At 51.7% G+C, this 15,847-nt stretch overlaps 1 protein-coding gene across 2 annotated transcripts in view; it reads left to right on the top strand.

Moving 5' to 3' along the window:
- Window positions 1-13,707, top strand: part of SRGAP3 (SLIT-ROBO Rho GTPase activating protein 3) — a 70,141-nt gene extending 56,434 nt beyond the window's left edge. For both annotated transcript variants that reach the window (XM_090148499.1, XM_031605362.2), the window contains exons 14-22: window positions 35-112; window positions 884-1,018; window positions 3,569-3,674; window positions 3,914-4,141; window positions 4,807-4,886; window positions 6,775-6,955; window positions 7,337-7,486; window positions 7,808-8,135; window positions 10,188-13,707. In XM_090148499.1, the coding sequence (XP_090004625.1) occupies window positions 35-112; window positions 884-1,018; window positions 3,569-3,674; window positions 3,914-4,141; window positions 4,807-4,886; window positions 6,775-6,955; window positions 7,337-7,486; window positions 7,808-8,135; window positions 10,188-10,604 (1,703 nt within the window). In that variant the 3' untranslated portion in view covers window positions 10,605-13,707. The remainder of the gene's footprint in view (window positions 1-34; window positions 113-883; window positions 1,019-3,568; window positions 3,675-3,913; window positions 4,142-4,806; window positions 4,887-6,774; window positions 6,956-7,336; window positions 7,487-7,807; window positions 8,136-10,187) is intronic.
- Window positions 13,708-15,847: the final 2,140 nt, after the last annotated feature.

Here is a 15,847-nt window from a genome sequence, read left to right as displayed (position 1 = left end):
AAATCTTTTTTTTTTTTAAATTGTTCTTTTCCAGGCCTTCAGCAGCAGGGCATTTTTCGAGTTCCTGGCTCTCAGGTAGAAGTCAACGACATCAAGAATTCCTTTGAACGAGGTGTGTTGGCAAAGCATGTAGTTGGCCGGGCCTCCTTCTGCCTGTGCTCCTGGGGACAGCTGGGGGGTGATGGGGGGTGATGGGGCACCAGGCCTTATGTAAATCCACTAATAAAAGCCTTCCTGTGAGAGAAGTTAGGAGGCTCTGTCCTTCTGGCTGTCCTAGTTTTGTATCTCTGCAGTGGCAGTAACCCAGGGGGAGAATAGCTGCGGTGGGAAGAGCTGCAGAGATCCTCTCCACAGCCATTTAGTGCTGAAGCCATAAAATGATTTGTTGAGACTCCATTTTCATGGAGCTTTTGTAAGTTTCCAGGACAATATGAGAATGACAGTGCTATAGAGCAGTTTGGTCTGTTCCAGTGGTCTAACTGCATCCTCCACGCAAGCCTGTCTTCTCATGCCATCGCCTACCATAGCTCAGATCTGCTCAGCTCTCCAAGCTGTTGCCTTAAATGCAAAAAATGCACTGGGCTGGAAATGGTGCAATAGAATCAATTAATAACATCCTCCTCTTAAGGAAAGTTTTGAAACGTGAACAGTAAACTACATACCGTGGCTTTTTGTAGGTAAGGCTGCAGGATGTCCGAGTGTGACGCAGAGTTACGGAGCACCTCGTTAAGTTCTTCTTTTGCTGAGAAAGCACACAATTACCATTCCACACATGAGGGTTTTCTGAACTGTGGGAAAGTCTTTACCAAGCGAGGGGAAAAAACCTTGTGGTGTTGGTCTAGTCTGACTGTAATGCTAGAAGTAAAAACTCTTCCCTGGGCAGGTGAAGATCCCCTTGCTGATGATCAAAATGAACGTGACATTAACTCAGTGGCTGGAGTCTTGAAGCTGTATTTCCGAGGACTGGAAAACCCCCTCTTTCCTAAGGAAAGGTTTCAAGATTTGGTATCTACTATAAGTAAGTACATATGACATGTCTTCTTGGAGAACAGGGTGGGACAAATAAAGGAATAAACAGGGCATATACACCTGTGCTTTGCAGCATATGCTGTCAGAAGGGCTGTAGGTCTGCAATGGAACTTGTGAGGAAAAGACATTGAGGATGCATCCTGTCAGTGCTGGAGGTAAGGCAGAGGTGTAACGTCTTGCTATGGCTCCTCTAAAATCCAAAGAATCAACTTCAGGCTTAGGCTAGTGGGCTGTATGCACATTGCGCGTTGCATGAGGGCTCTTTGGTCACTTGAACACAGCAGGCAGTGTCTTCCTGCACAGTCTGTCTGCACAGATCACTGAGCTGTTGCATGCTGTGCAGCTGGGACCCAGAGAGTTTGTAGCTAAGCAAAGCAGAGGTCAATACTTCATAGCTACTCAGGAAATTTCTGTGATCCATGAGGCCAGCAAAACTGGTTTCAACCTCACACAGTCAGGGATGCTTGAAGTATTTGCTGCTTGTTTGTATGCCCCAAAGAAAAACAAACTTCACTGGGATGTGAGCAAAGGTGGAAGCTGAGCTGCTTCATCATGAAATGATGTGTGAACCAACTGTTGGGGTTGGTTTAAGTGGAGAAATCTGGTCACCCCTAAGTTCTGTCCTGACTTCTCTCAACCCAACTTGTTCCTGTGCAACTGAAGAAACAGATCTCCCAGCTGGGCCTTATTTCTCACAGTACCTTGTAGTGATGGTGTTTGTTTATTGGCAGGTCATGGAAATCACTCCCATTGGGCAAAAGAAGGCAGAATAAATTCAGTGCATCAGAGACAGTAGAAGAGTGTTGTGCACTGTGGCTACAGGACTGCTTTGTTTGATGGGAGCAGTGCTGGGCTGTGTGGTTTGCCTGTTGGCCTGCGGGCTCTGGGGCTGACGAGTGAGGGGCTGTGCCCTTGCTGAGCTGTCACTGCTCAGGGCTTCTTCCTGCCTCGTGATGTCAATGTGCATAACTGCTAGAGATTGGGTAATGTCAAGACAGACAGATGATACCTGGAGGGGAATGACTCAGGGATGCGTTTGTTCCAGAAGAGGAATGTATTCTTACTTCTCAGGAGCAGTTGTTTTATAGAGTAGCTGTTTGAAATTTGCTATTGCCTTTCACTTCTGATGTGTAGAACAGTGCAACACACCTGTAACACTGCAAGCAAAGGAAGCCATTTCTGCACCAGGCCCTCGCCCCAGGCAGGGAGCTCGTTGGGCCATGAGCAGACTGCAGCCACCCCGGGGCTCTACAGCAGGGGGAGCAGAGCTCTGGGAAGTGTGCCTGGTGCTGTGCAGCCAACCCTAATTAATGCTGGTTTGCACCATTTGTTAAGCTTTTGGGAGGTTCTTGTTGCAAACATAATCAGTTAACTTCCTGGGTTCTGCCCCTGGGAGCTGCATGATTCCCTGCTAACGTGATGGGGTGATGATAAAGGAAGAGCTGTTTTCTCCTTTTGCTTTATGGGGAACTGAGAATTTACATGGAGACATCCCTTAAACACGCCTGGGAAGCACATGGGTAGGAAAGGCTCTCTGCTAGCAAAGGTTCATTCTGGGATATGCTTGTGTTATAGAGCAATTGGTTACTCCATTAATCCTCTGAATTGCAGCCAGTTGAAACATTTTGGTACGTAGAAAGGCAGGAACTTCAAGCCAGCTTGTTCCTCTGGGTTTCAGAACAGATGCCTGTTGTTGTATTGCTTTATCCCGTGTTTGTTTGATATTTTTATTTTTAATGTATTCTTAAATAAACACAAATGGAAGAAATGAAGAACCGGTAAGCTGCGGTGTGATGAATTCATTCCTCAGAAGGGAAGAAGTTCTGAAACAAAATATTATAAAGATTTCTGGTTTTGGATTGAAGCCAAAATTGGTTCTGAATTTTTAAACGAATGGATGGCATTGTGCCAGGGAAGTTCATTCTGATTAGCAAATGTCAGAGTTTGAGCCAGCACAGAGGAAGCAGCCCTCCACTGGTGTAGTTTGTTCCACGCATCGAGGGCTGCCTGGCCCCAGGCTTTGGTGCTCTTTGCCAAAGGGCAGAAGTGAATCTTAAAGTGCCAACTCAGATTAAATTCCCTTTAAAACCAGTGGGAAACTTAAGCAGAAGGGCTGAGGAAGACCTGATATTTATACCCATGAAAGAGCAAAGCTAATAAAAACCTTATCTTAAAATCTGCACTAGAACACCAAACGGTGTGCTGTTTTTCAGTGCCAAATTGGCTGAAGCTTTTGAGAAACAGAGGAACTGCTGAATAAGTAACTAAATAATGCATTAACGGGCATTTTAAAAATGAAACCATGGAAATGCCTTTATTTGCTTTTACACTAAATCTTGGCTGTACATAGGAATTGACCTGTGGAAGAGCACTGTGCTGATTTTCTGCTGACTCCATAGTGTAAACCAGTGGATTGAATCAGCATTTGTGCTATTGTTTTCCTTGTGTAGTTGGCTATTAAATCTGGAGTAAGATCCTTTAGTGCCATGTGCCCTAGTCCTGAGAAGTTTTAAAGATGTACTTATTCCATGTATTCCAGAAACTGAAAATCCCACCGAGAGGGTGCACCAGATCCAGCAAATCATCGTCACTCTGCCCCGGGCTGTCATTGTTGTCATGAGATACCTATTTGCTTTCCTCAATCAGTGAGTCTCTTTCATTCTTTCCTAAATTGCTCATTATCTGCCTTTATTTCAATGTCCCTCTATTTTTTTTGAGAGTTACTTTTGGTATTGCTATAGTTATATTTTGCCTCTTCCTTGGCGTGGCCTGGACATGTGTTGGGGGAAGATGGCTTTGGGTGCTGGGGGGGCTTTGGTGGGACATCTTTCTGAGCTTAATGGGGGCAGAGGATACCACACCTCCCTAATGCGTGTGCTTGCAGCTTGTCACAGTACAGCGATGAGAACATGATGGATCCCTACAACCTGGCCATCTGCTTTGGGCCCACTCTGATGCACATTCCAGATGGGCAGGATCCGGTGTCCTGTCAAGCCCACGTCAATGAGGTCATCAAAACCATCATCATCAACCACGAGGGCATCTTCCCCAGCCACAGAGAGCTGGAAGGACCTGTCTATGAGAAGTGCATGACTGGAGGGGAGGAATACTGGTAAGGAGCAAGGGCAGAACTTCATTGCATTCAGAACCCAGCAAAACCAGATCCCCTCATTGGGCTTATCTTCTTGTGCTGCAAATTAGGAGTGAATCTGTGACAAGTGGGAGGGCTTTGGCAGGATTCATGATAAGCAGAACCGACTCCAGCTGCATGAGTGTAAGATAAGGGCTGTGGAGATCAGACCCCTGAGAGGATGAGTTGTGAAGAGAGCTTTGAGCAAGTTCAGATGTAATATTCAGGGCAGCAGAGTACAGTGCAGGGATGGCTTTGACTCTCTGCAGATGCAGCGTGCCCTTTTATCTTTGTTTTTGGCAAACGTTACGAATAAGATATGCAAGAGCTGGGGATAAAATGCTAAAGATCATTGTGAATGAATAGGAAACTTTGTTATCACTTTTTTAATTTTGCCAAACATGAGTAAAATGCATGAGCGATGGGACATGAAGTTCTGGGCTTGAACTTCATGGTGGTGCACGTATCTGCCATACTCAGAGCAGTTCAGAGGTTTGCTATGATTTTGTAGGACTGAGATATTTATTTTAAAATGAAAACCAGAATTCCTTTGAGTATCACTGGGGCTCCTCAACAACTTATTTTTGCAGAGTGCCTTGGGAACAGAATCTTGTTCTCTCTTTTAAAGCACCATGTGTTTATTTCAGCGACAGCCCTCACAGTGAGCCAGGCACCATTGATGAAGTTGACCATGACAATGGCACGGAGCCACACACCAGTGATGATGGTGAGCGCACACGTGAGCTACAGAAACTTGGATCTATGTTAGGAGGACTGTGCATATGGGAAAGTACTGTGCACTTAGCTCCTCATCACGTCAGGCTGGATTGTTGTCTGGCATGCAGATTTTTCTGTGTGTTTGGCAGTGTATGTGCATGCTAGTTAATGTTGCTTATAGGTTTTCCTCTTAGGATGTGCAAGGACTGCAGTCTGACTCCTGGGAAGAGCACAGGAGTTGTTTTTGTGGATTTCATATCGACCACGAAGGCGAGTGCAAGACCAGGGTGCAGGCAGAACCGGGGTATGAGATGTGCTTATTACAAGCTGTGGTGCCCAGAGTCGGAGAAAGCAATGGCCTTTCCCTGCCTATGAATCACCTGTAACTCCACTGCAGGCTGGGAATCGAGCTGGTGCTGCTGAGAGACAGCAAATGTCATCGCATGGCAGCAGTGCCACTGTGAGACTGTGCTGTGTGGCAGGGTGCTGCACAGCTGAGTGCTCCCCTCCTGGTGTCTTGCACCTATGCTTCCTATTCTGTCAAACACTGATGCTCCCTGGCTGGCCAGGCTGCAGGGGGGAGCACGCAGCTGGCTTGGGCGGAATGCAGCCTGAGGCCTGCCTGCACAAAGCACCTCTGTGATTGTCCATGTGATGAACAGTCAGGAGCAGGGTGAGAAGATGAAGGAGAGCAAGCTGTCTTTTAGCCAATTTTTTGCCTGGGTGGTCACATTAATAGCTGTGATTGGAGTTTCTGGGTGATTAACTGTGGTGCAAGTGTAGAGAAGAGCATCTTTATTTTGTGAATGTACGTGTCCCTTCTTCCCCTCACCCTATGCACCCCTCCTGCTGGGAAACTCAGTATTTTATCTGGCTTGGAAAGCCCTTCTGATAGCCTCCTCCCTACGTATCCTCCAGAGAGCATTCCCCATCGATCCTGTGGTGGCAGACCCAGGCACCGTGGTGCTCACACTGGTGCAGCCATATTTTCAGCTAGGGACAGTCTGTCCATGGAAATGGCCCCTCTGCCATCGTGTCAAGGGGGACACGGTTTGTGTTCAGCACCTCCCACATCCTTCAGTGGTTCCTGCTCTGAGCAGAGCAGCAGGTCGCACCCCAGTGTGGAGCCCATGGTTAGTAACAGCGCACATGGAACAGAGTTTCCATGTTCTCATGAGAACGTGGCAGATCTGAAGGAGGGGTTGATCTGCCTTGTCCAGCTTTGTTCTTGTCCAAACGCTGTCGGTCCTCATGGGGTTTAAAACATTTGATATCTCTGCAGGGTTATGTTAGCTGCTTGTTGCTGGCTCCAATTGCAGTTAGAGCTGGCAGAGTGGTGGCTGCTGATCTTGCACCTCCTTCTGGGCAGGGAGATGAATTCAGAGCTGATACTGTCATTTTTGTAGGGATCCCCAAAGGGGCATTTGTTATTCATCAGTAATTCAGGCCAAGCTGTCTCCAGGGTGAGGGAAGGAATTGAAGAGAATGTAATGGGGGGGGGGGGGGGGGGGGCGCTTTGGGTGTTGTATCTGATACAGCTTGGTGAGATCCCAGTCTGGAAGATAATGGTGTTCTGTAACTGAAGAAGTCACTTTATTGGAAGAAAATACAAGTGTAGACAAAGATGCCATATGTACAGGGAAATTTCAGCTGCTCCCCATCTGGTTTGCAGCTTTCTGTAGTTTGTGAGCCTAGAAATTCCAGGAAGGCTGAAAAGACAAAAAAAAATAATCGGTTGCTCTAAAAATAAGATAGTTTGTGCTCAGTGTAAGATGCTCTTGGGAAGCTCAGGCAGCAGGATGAGAGCTGCTCAGGTGAGGTTTCCTCATTCTGGGGCTTATTGTGCCCTCATGATTGTCATACTGAGCTTCTCTATCTGTGTTCCTCTTCCTTTGCAGAAGTGGAGCAGATTGAAGCCATTGCAAAGTTTGACTATGTTGGACGGTCTCCACGAGAGCTGTCCTTTAAGAAAGGAGCATCACTCCTCCTGTACCATCGGGCATCAGAAGATTGGTGGGAAGGGAGACACAACGGTGTGGATGGCCTCATACCCCACCAATACATTGTGGTACAAGACATGTGAGTAAAGGCACTGCGTGCTGACCTGGGATGTCAAAATTGCCTACCCATGATGGTCTATCTTTAGCTGCTTAAATAGATCTGGTTTTCCCAGAATTTTAATGACTTGAGAAATCTGGATCTGTTCTGGTATGCTCTCCATGTGTTGGCTTAGGTTGTCTCTTGTTCAAACTGATAGCCAAGCACTACTGTCCTTGGTGTGCCTACTCCATGTCCGTCCCTGACTACTCTGGGAGGCAGGATGCAGATGCAGCATTGGTCTCTCCCTGTGTATGTAGCTGCTGTTGCACACTACTCGGTCTGCCTGTCCTTTGTAGGTGCTACTGCTGCAACACCCAGATTCGTTGCAGTGGCAGCCTGAATGGGGTCTCGTTTCCACAGGGACGATGCCTTCTCTGACAGCCTGAGCCAGAAGGCGGACAGCGAGGCAAGCAGCGGCCCACTGCTGGATGACAAGGCCTCCTCCAAGAACGACATCCAGTCCCCGACGGATCACCTTGTGGACTACGGCTTTGGCGGAGTCATGGGCCGGTAGGGAGCTTTCCTTTTCCTGCAGACACAGAGGTGGTCACTGTCACGTGCAGGGAGAGTCAGTGTGCAGGGCGAGGCAGAAAGGAACGTTCTGTTCATGTGGATTGCCAACATAGATCTTAACAACTAAAATGGTACAATGCTGTCCCTTTCTCAGCGCTGGCTAAAATGTCTGTCTGTCCTCTTGCTTTAGTCTTCTGGAGCTGAAGGGGTTGAGTGATTTGGTCTGGCTTCCCAGAGCTAAGAGATTGCCTTGCAGCATGCAAGCAGACGCCTGTCTCTGCCGCGCGGTGACCCGCTCTTGTGATGAATTCTTTGCAGAGTGAGATTGAGGTCTGACGGCGCAGCTATCCCTCGCCGTCGAAGCGGGGGGGACACCCACAGCCCACCCCGGGGGCTGGGTCCTGGCATAGACACTCCTCCTCGAGCGGCTGCCTGCCCTAGCAGCCCCCACAAAATTCCTCTAAGCAGAGGCAGGATTGAGAGCCCTGAAAAGCGCAGGATGGCGACATTCGGCAGTGCAGGGAGCATCAATTTCCCAGACAGGAAGGCCTTGTCTGACGGCCACCCGCTGCGATCGACCTGTGGATCCACCAGGCACAGTAGTCTTGGAGATCAGAAATCTCTAGAAGCAGAAGCACTTGCCGAGGTAAGAGGTGGTGAGTGGCTCCTAGTGCCCATGGATTGAGAGGTAAAACTCAGGGGTGAGCACTGCACAGCCCCTTTCATCTCACGGCACTTCAGAGTGGTGGAGCTGTTGCAGCTGCAGTGGTTTAGAGATGGAAGCCAGCAGTGTGCTGTCAGTTCCTCCAGCCCTGTTGGTTGGTCTAACAGGATGTACTGCTGCTCCACATACCTTGCTTCTACACTACAACAGGCAGAGGTATTCAGTGCACCACTGAAATGCGCTGCCATCCCCTCGCAGGGAAGGATGTGCATTACCTTCATTGGGCACTCCGTAGAAAGCATCTGTAAGTCAGAATTCAGTTGGTGCTTAGTGCATTTCAGGTTTTTTTGGTGGCTATGTGTAGGACCTCAGAACATTAGTCTAAGCACAGTAGGATGTCCCCAGCCATACACGTTGTCTGCAGCATCACTGCAGTTTCATGCTGCTTGTTCAGTGTACTCTGCTGTCAGCACAGCCTGTGGTCTGCTCTCCTTGCTGCTAGCTGGGGGCTGTCAGCCAGGCACCACTAACCCTATTAACAACTGGAGTGTGGTACTTCCATGGAGCAAGCTGCAGCATTCCCATGCCTCTGTGTGGCCAAAGCCGTGCAGAAGAGTCCCACGTGCCAGCACTTCCAGGCCACGTGCTGTGTGCCACTCCTGGCCAGGCACGATGGAGATGGGAGAAGAATGGCTGCTGGAGACGCTGCTGCCTGTCACATGGAAGGATCTTCTGTGGAGCTTAGCAGGTTATGCATAGAACTACCCGCTTTCAGTGGGATAAGTAACAATAATGGCAGAAAGGAAGAACTCTTGCTGTCCTGTCTGCTTTTCCACCAATCACGCTGCTTGTGCGCTTGCTCTGCAGCACTCTGCCCGGCTTCTCTGTTCATCAAGAGCTTATGTGTGATGTGAACCAATCTCAGGTGCAGGGGATGCCTCCAGAGGAGCAGAGAGTGCTGGGGTTAGAGCACGATCTGCCCTTTCCTTTTCCTTCACTTTTTCTTTTTTTTTTTTTTAAAACTCTGGAAAGGATTCTTGCTCAGCTGATGAAAATAAGCATTTACTGTGAAGTCAGCTGTACTGAACTTGGTAGTCCTAAGGCTGAGCTGTGGGAGAATTATTTCCACTCATTTTCTGCACAGTTTAATATAATTAATTGGAGCTAACTTGATAATTTATTCCTTCAGCTGAACGTGATCTAAGGCTTACTAAGTATTTTGTATACGTGAGAAGACATAAGGACTTCTCTACACGAGGATAGCGAGGAGAGTTAAGCGGAGTTGCTTCTGAAATGGTGGATTCGATTGCTGTGAATCACTTTTCAGATGGTCTCTGAGTTAAAGTGGCCTTAATTCATTTAAGGCTGACTGAAGTGAAGCCAAATTAGGGCCTCTTTATCTCTGAGTGTGAAGATCAGCAGCCAGTTGTAGGCAATTGAGCAAATTTGCTTTGAGTTTACATTTTCCATTGACTTGGGCTCCCTGTCTGACAGATCTCTTGGGCAGACCCAGGGATGCCGGGTGGCTGGGAGGTGCTGGCTGTGGGGGCCCTGGTTCTGCCGGGTGGGAGATGGGGACCTGCTGCCCCTGTGCTGTAGGGGGTGCCTGGGGCTGCCTCCCCCAGCCCTGAGCCCCTCGTGCCGCTCAGCCTGTGTGCATCACTGCCTTTCTGCCGCATCCTGAGCGGCACGTGGGGAGCGGAGGTCCTGTGCGCCTGCTGGAGGCTTCAGGGCTGTGGTTTGGGAGCAGGGAGAGGTGTCTGTCCCTGGGCAGGGCAGGGTGCAGGTACCGGGGTTGGTGTCACAGTGTCACGCGGGATTTATTGCTTTTAGAGTTGGTGACCAAAGCCCCACTGGCATCCCAGCCAGCGGGCGCCTCTGTGCTGCCGGAGCGGGGGCTTTGTCTTCTCCCTGAGCTCCCGCTTTGCACTGAGGGACTCCAAGGCCGGATTCCCCTGCAGCACACAGGGCAGGGGCACCTGGGCTGGGCGCGGTGCCGCGGCTCTGACCTCCTTGTGCCGGTGCGCTTGGCAGGACATCGAGAAGACCATGAGCACGGCCCTGAACGAGCTGCGGGAGCTGGAGCGGCAGAACACGGCCAAGCAGGCTCCCGACGTGGTGCTGGACACGCTGGAGCTCCTGAAGAACCCCCCGCTGGGCGCCGCCAACTCGGAGCCCGCCAGTCCCCTGCACACCATCCTCATCCGGGATCCCGATGCCGCCATGCGGCGCAGCAGCAGCTCCACCGCCGAGATGATGACCACCTTCAAACCGGCGCTATCGGCCCGGCTGGCCGGGGCGCAGCTGCGGCCCCCCCCCATGCGCCCGGCGCGCCCTGCGGTGCAGCACCGCTCCAGCAGCAGCAGCAGCTCGGGGGTGGGCAGCCCCGCCATCACCCCCACCGAGAAGCTGTTCCCCAGCGGCGCGGCGGACAAGTCGGGCACCATGTAGCCGGGCTGCGGCGCTGCGCCCAGGAGAAGCCCGCGGGGAGCACCGACGGTGTGACGCGGGTGTGGGTGTGCAGGGTGGGCCCCAAATCACTGGAACGCTCCCTGGGCTCACGGCCGCGTGGCAGAGGGGATGGCAGGTCTGCGTGTCATCACTGGAGAATACACGTTATATGTAGAAGTATATATTAAAAAAAGTGTACAGGATTTGGTGACTTTTTTAAAAAGTAGATTTACCTCAGAAACTGGCTCTGAAATGTCCTCGCTAGAGACGCTGGGTTGGTTTTGTCATTTTTTCCAGGCTCTTTGTGTGTGTGTGCGTGGCCCTGCACAGCAGCTGTGTGCCGAGCGATGCCAGGCTGCTCCTGGGAGCTGTGCTGCACCCTGCACTGCTGGGGAAGCAGGAGTGGCTCATTGGGCTCTGCTGGCACAGTCAGGTGCAGCGCAGGCCCTGGGCTGGGGCTTCAGCATCAGCAGCGGATAAGAACTGGCACCAAACCTGTGGTAAAGCGTAAATAGAGAACTTGCACAGCCTGAGATGATTCTTTTTTCCCTTTCCCCGTAACACTTGTTTTTTTGTTTTTTTTTTTCTTTTTTAGTTTTACCTGTCAATATCTCAACAAATGGGGCTGAAGGTGAGGGGGCTCCGGGGCGGCGACTCCTGGGCGGTTGCACAGCAGTACCTGAGGGTCTTGATTCAGATTGTGTCTTCTTGCATGCGAAGCATGAGCCATATTTGACCATATCAGACGTATAGCCGATCTGATGGGGCGATATTTTGCACTTTCTGTACTGTACTATATAATGCAGCGGTTTGAGTTTATGCAAAGAAATTGACAGTTTGTTTTTCCTCGGAACATTTAACCCAGAGAAAATAGACATATGCAGAAAGAGCTGGGGATTGCATGGGGTTTGTCTGATAGCCACCTCTGTGTAGTGCTGAATCCAAGACGCTCTGTGCTTCTCCTGCAGTCTCCCCCCTCCCTTCTGCGCTGCACTGTGACCCGTGCTGTAATTCAGCCCCATCCCCACCATCGCTCCCAGAGCAGTGCCTGACTGCCGGCCCGCAGCCCCCACCCCCCCTCGGCCCCCAGGCAGGGCGGTGGGGCAGCAGCACTGCAGGCTGTGGGCACGGTGGCTCCGGGTGCCGCTGCTGTGCAGGGCCGTGCGCCGCTCTGCTTTTGTTGCTGTATTTGCTTCAGTGCTGGGAAGTAACTGTGGAAGTGTAAGCTGTACAAAAATAGGGTAAGATTAGATGAAAGCCAACGCCGCTCACCGGATCTTTGCACTTAGTAGGTAGCTCAATGTACAAATAAAAAGTAACGTTAAAAAAAGAAATAAAGCAGCAACCTAACCTTTCAGTGTACATAGTGGGGGAAAGTACTGTACGTAGTGGTTCTGTCATTGTTCCTCGGTATAACGCTGTAAGGGGAAATGGTGTTGACGTACTTGTCGATTAACATAGGTGACATTTGTAACTACCACCATTAGTTCCTATGGATGTTTGTTTTTCTCCATGGTTTCTCCCCTCCCTACACGTGGGCTGACCCCGCGCAGTGCCGGCAGACCCAGCAGCCGCGCTGTGTTTGCTGCAGCTGAGGGGGAGCAGACCTGCTGTGCTCAGAGCTGTGCAGTCATTGCCAGCCACATTTTCCATTCGGTTCCTGGAGAACATTCACTTTGCTCTTCTCTTTATTTCCTTTATTTTTTTAATATACTTTCAGAGATGACTTGGGAGCAAACTGTGTTTGTTGGGTTTGTTTTTTTCCCTACCTTCTTTTGAAGATGCGGTACAAACGCCAGTGTTTTTCTATTAAATTATTGCCTTTTGTTTTCTTTTGTTTTGTTGTGGGTTTTTAATACGATTATTTTCTTAACTTTAAGTGCCTTTTTGAGCACCAGAACAAATGCTTGGAATCGATGTCCTTGGAGCTGCGTCCCGATTTCCTTTGTACAGTTACGTTGTGCTGTGGCTGATTGCTTTTGAAGTACTGCTAATTATCATTTTTGTTTTTTAACGAAAGGAAGCCGAGACCTTTTGTTGAAGAGTAAGCAACCCCTTTTTAATACGGTATTCCAATTGTAGTTTTAACTACTGTAAATTTAGGGGGGGGGGAGGGAAATGTATTTTTCTGTAACTTGGCACAGAATTTAACCACATGGTAGGAGTATCATAACTGGAACCCGCTCATGTTCTGTGAGTGACTTTATCCTGCTCCTCGATATCTCTTCCAAGGCTCGAAGACTGGAGGCTCACCGAGTCCCGGGGCAGTTGGCTGCAGCCTGCAGGCAGTCGGGGCCCCGGGGCCGTTCCTGCTGAGCCCCAGGCACGGCCGTGGCCTGCGGGAGGTGAGGCTGCCCCGGGGGCTTCTCTGCTATGCAGAGCCGGTGCCGCCCTGGCGCCTGCAGCCCCCAACCCTGAGCCCGTCCCAGGACCGCGGCCGGCCGAGTGAGCATTGCTATGGGAGGCCCTCATGCCCGGCCCTGGGGCTGTGCTGGCTGCCCATCTCTCATCCTTGGGCTGCAGTGCGCCTTCCTGCAGTGCTGGGCTGCGTACCTAACAGCAGCGCTGTGTTTTCACAGTGTGGCACAGGATGGCCCGAGGCTGATGGGCTCCTGGTGCTGGGCTGCGTGCTCTGCTGGGCTTTGGTTCTGTCAGGAAACCTCAGGAACTGCTGTGGGCTGCCCCTCGTCGCGGTCGTCGTCCTCCCTGTGGGTGTTGTCTCTGTAATGTATGGTGCGATGCCGTCAGCTAGAGCGGTTGGGTCCTCTGTCCTGTGCGCTGATGATGCCGTGTAGATGGAGCCACTGCTTGGAGGTGGACTCGTCCTGTTGAATAAAACTGCTTAACTTTTCTCAAAATCACCCGTTGTGTTTCCAGTGTTTGCCATCCTACTGCTGCCTGGGGAGCTGCAGGGCCCTGTCCTGTATCCCATCCCTCAGCCCCTGTGGTTCTGTGCCCCACTCCTGGCCCTGGCAGCACCTTGCAGCCAGCACTGAGCACCTGCACTGCTGGCACTGCCTGTTGTGCCCCGTGGGTTGAGCCCAGCTGCTGAGAGTGCAGGTGGATGCTTTGCTTTCAGCCGTGGACAAGTGGGGAAGAAGGGGGAAGGGATGTGTAGGCCAATAAAAACCTAAAACTTCAAACAGGTGTAAATTTGTACATTTCTATGGATGTGGGAGGACTTGCAAGGGTCTACGCCAGCTGGGGCTGTACCCTGTATCCCAGAGCTGTTTGTTTTTCATTTAAAATGCCTTTCTCCAAACCCCACGGGGATGTTCCCCAAAGTGTGAACAAGTCTTTGCCCGGAGGGTCCCCACCAAACCTCTGGGGCTGGGAGTGCAGGTGAGGAGGTGGGTGCTGCTGGGATGGGCAGGGATGCTGGTACTTATGCTGGGCTGGGGCTGTTCTGCTCTCAGCTTCAGCTCAGTGAGACATGCTGTCCTGCCAATGCAAACATTACAGTCGTCTGAACAAGATAGTAAGTCTGTAAACAAGGGGAGGCAGGGGATGTTTAGGTGGGATGCAGATGTTTAAAAGTGCCCTGCTCGGCACACAGGGGTGTAGGGGATGTCCTTGTGGGTGGCCACGTGAGCAGGGTGTGCTGGGCTGAGCAGCATCCCTTCCTGGGCGAGGAGAAGCCCTGTGCCTGCCGAACAGCCACGGCTTGGTCCGTGTCCCCGGGCACGGCGGTGATGGGATTGCACTGCACGGGCCTGGAGCTGCGCAGGGGCGGTGCTGGGCCACACCGTGCAAGCGGGGCTCGTGCAGGGACGGCTCAGCAGGTCCGTGTTGGGAGCGTTTGGGGCGATCACGACTACAAGCGTTGCTGCTGCAGCGCTTTCCCCTGCACTGAACTCTGAGCCGCTCTAAGCAGTTTAGCTCGTTAGTGTTCGTGAATCAGTATGAGATTATCTTGAAACGGAGAGCTGCTCTGGCGGGGAAGCGCAGAGTCAGGCCGGCTCCTGCGTGAGAGCCGACTGCGTGTACAGCAGGCAGCCCTGAGGGGGCACTGCGGTGTTGGGCGAACATCCACGGCTCTGTCAACGGGTACCGGGAGTGCGGAGCGGGCTGAGGGCTGGTGCGGGACCGGAGCGGAGCTTCTGCGCTGTGTCCCGTGCTCGCCCCGCGGCTCTGTCCCGGGTGGGAGCTGTGCAGCTGCGCGGGGCTCCGCGGGGGCACGCGGGGTTTTGAGCGCAACTTCAGCTGCGAAATTCCGCGCCGAGCGAAGCTCCGCCAGCGATCCGTGCGCAGCCGGAGGTGCGCGCAGCCCCGCGGCCGCCAGGGGGCGCCGCCCGCCGCCACCGCGGAGCTCGGAGCGGCGCGTCGAGAGGGGAGGGGAAGGGAGGGGAGGGGGTCGCGTCCGTCATCTGCGGGGCTTTGATGGAGGCGGCGATCGTCCCGTGTGAGCTCTGTCCGTCAGCAGCCTGTCCGCGTGGTGCTCATGGCACAGCATGAAAAGGGAACGCAGGAGCGAAATGGAAAAGGAACGGAGGCAGAACGCGGAGTGATTAATGCTGTGAGCCTCGACACGGAGCACTGTGAGTGCTTTCGGTGCTGCTGCCTGAATTAAATGAGACAAATAAGTGAAATGTTTAATCCCCCTCCGCCCCCCATTTAAAATCAGTGAAGTGCCTTTAGCTAGCGAGGTAAAGATTTTCCATCTCTCTCTAAAGCAGAAGCGGAGCAATTGCGCCATGGCACAGCTGTGCTGAGTGCACGGTACCCATCCTGATCCCCTCCCTGCCCTCAGCTCCACTGCGGGAGCTCTGCACCCGTGCTGTGAAAATCAGCTTTCCCCACTTTTGTTAGAACGAGAAATTAAAAAAGATGGCTGATACAGCCCTGCAGGCCGCTCTGCACAGAGACACTGCAGACACCTTCAACAGGTGCTGGGGATCGTGGTGTTACCCATCTCCTGGAAGTACCGCAGCACGGTGGGTTGCAGTGTTTGCCATGTTTTCCCAAGGGAAAGGAGCCAAGCAGGCAGTGCACGAAGTGATCGTGGCAATGTCTGGCTGAGCCAAACCAGCCCTTTCTGAAAAGTCTCCATTTGTACATTCTTCCCCCCCAGCGCCGCATGGCATCTCTCACTGCCCTCAGTCAGCCCCGACCCATCAGCATCGCTGTGTTATCAGCTGCTCAATTGGCTGTGCTCACTGCATCCATCTCATGACAGTTCAAGAGAAAGTTAAATATTATTTCTGGCTGCTCCAGATGCTCACTCTGACAGCTCTGTGATGGAA

Source organism: Phasianus colchicus, chromosome 11 (genome assembly GCF_987193195.1).
Source record: "Phasianus colchicus chromosome 11, bPhaCol1.hap1.1, whole genome shotgun sequence".
NCBI lineage: Eukaryota > Metazoa > Chordata > Aves > Galliformes > Phasianidae > Phasianus > Phasianus colchicus.
Note: the sequence above shows the minus strand (reverse complement) of the source record. Positions and strands in the feature narration are given on the sequence as shown.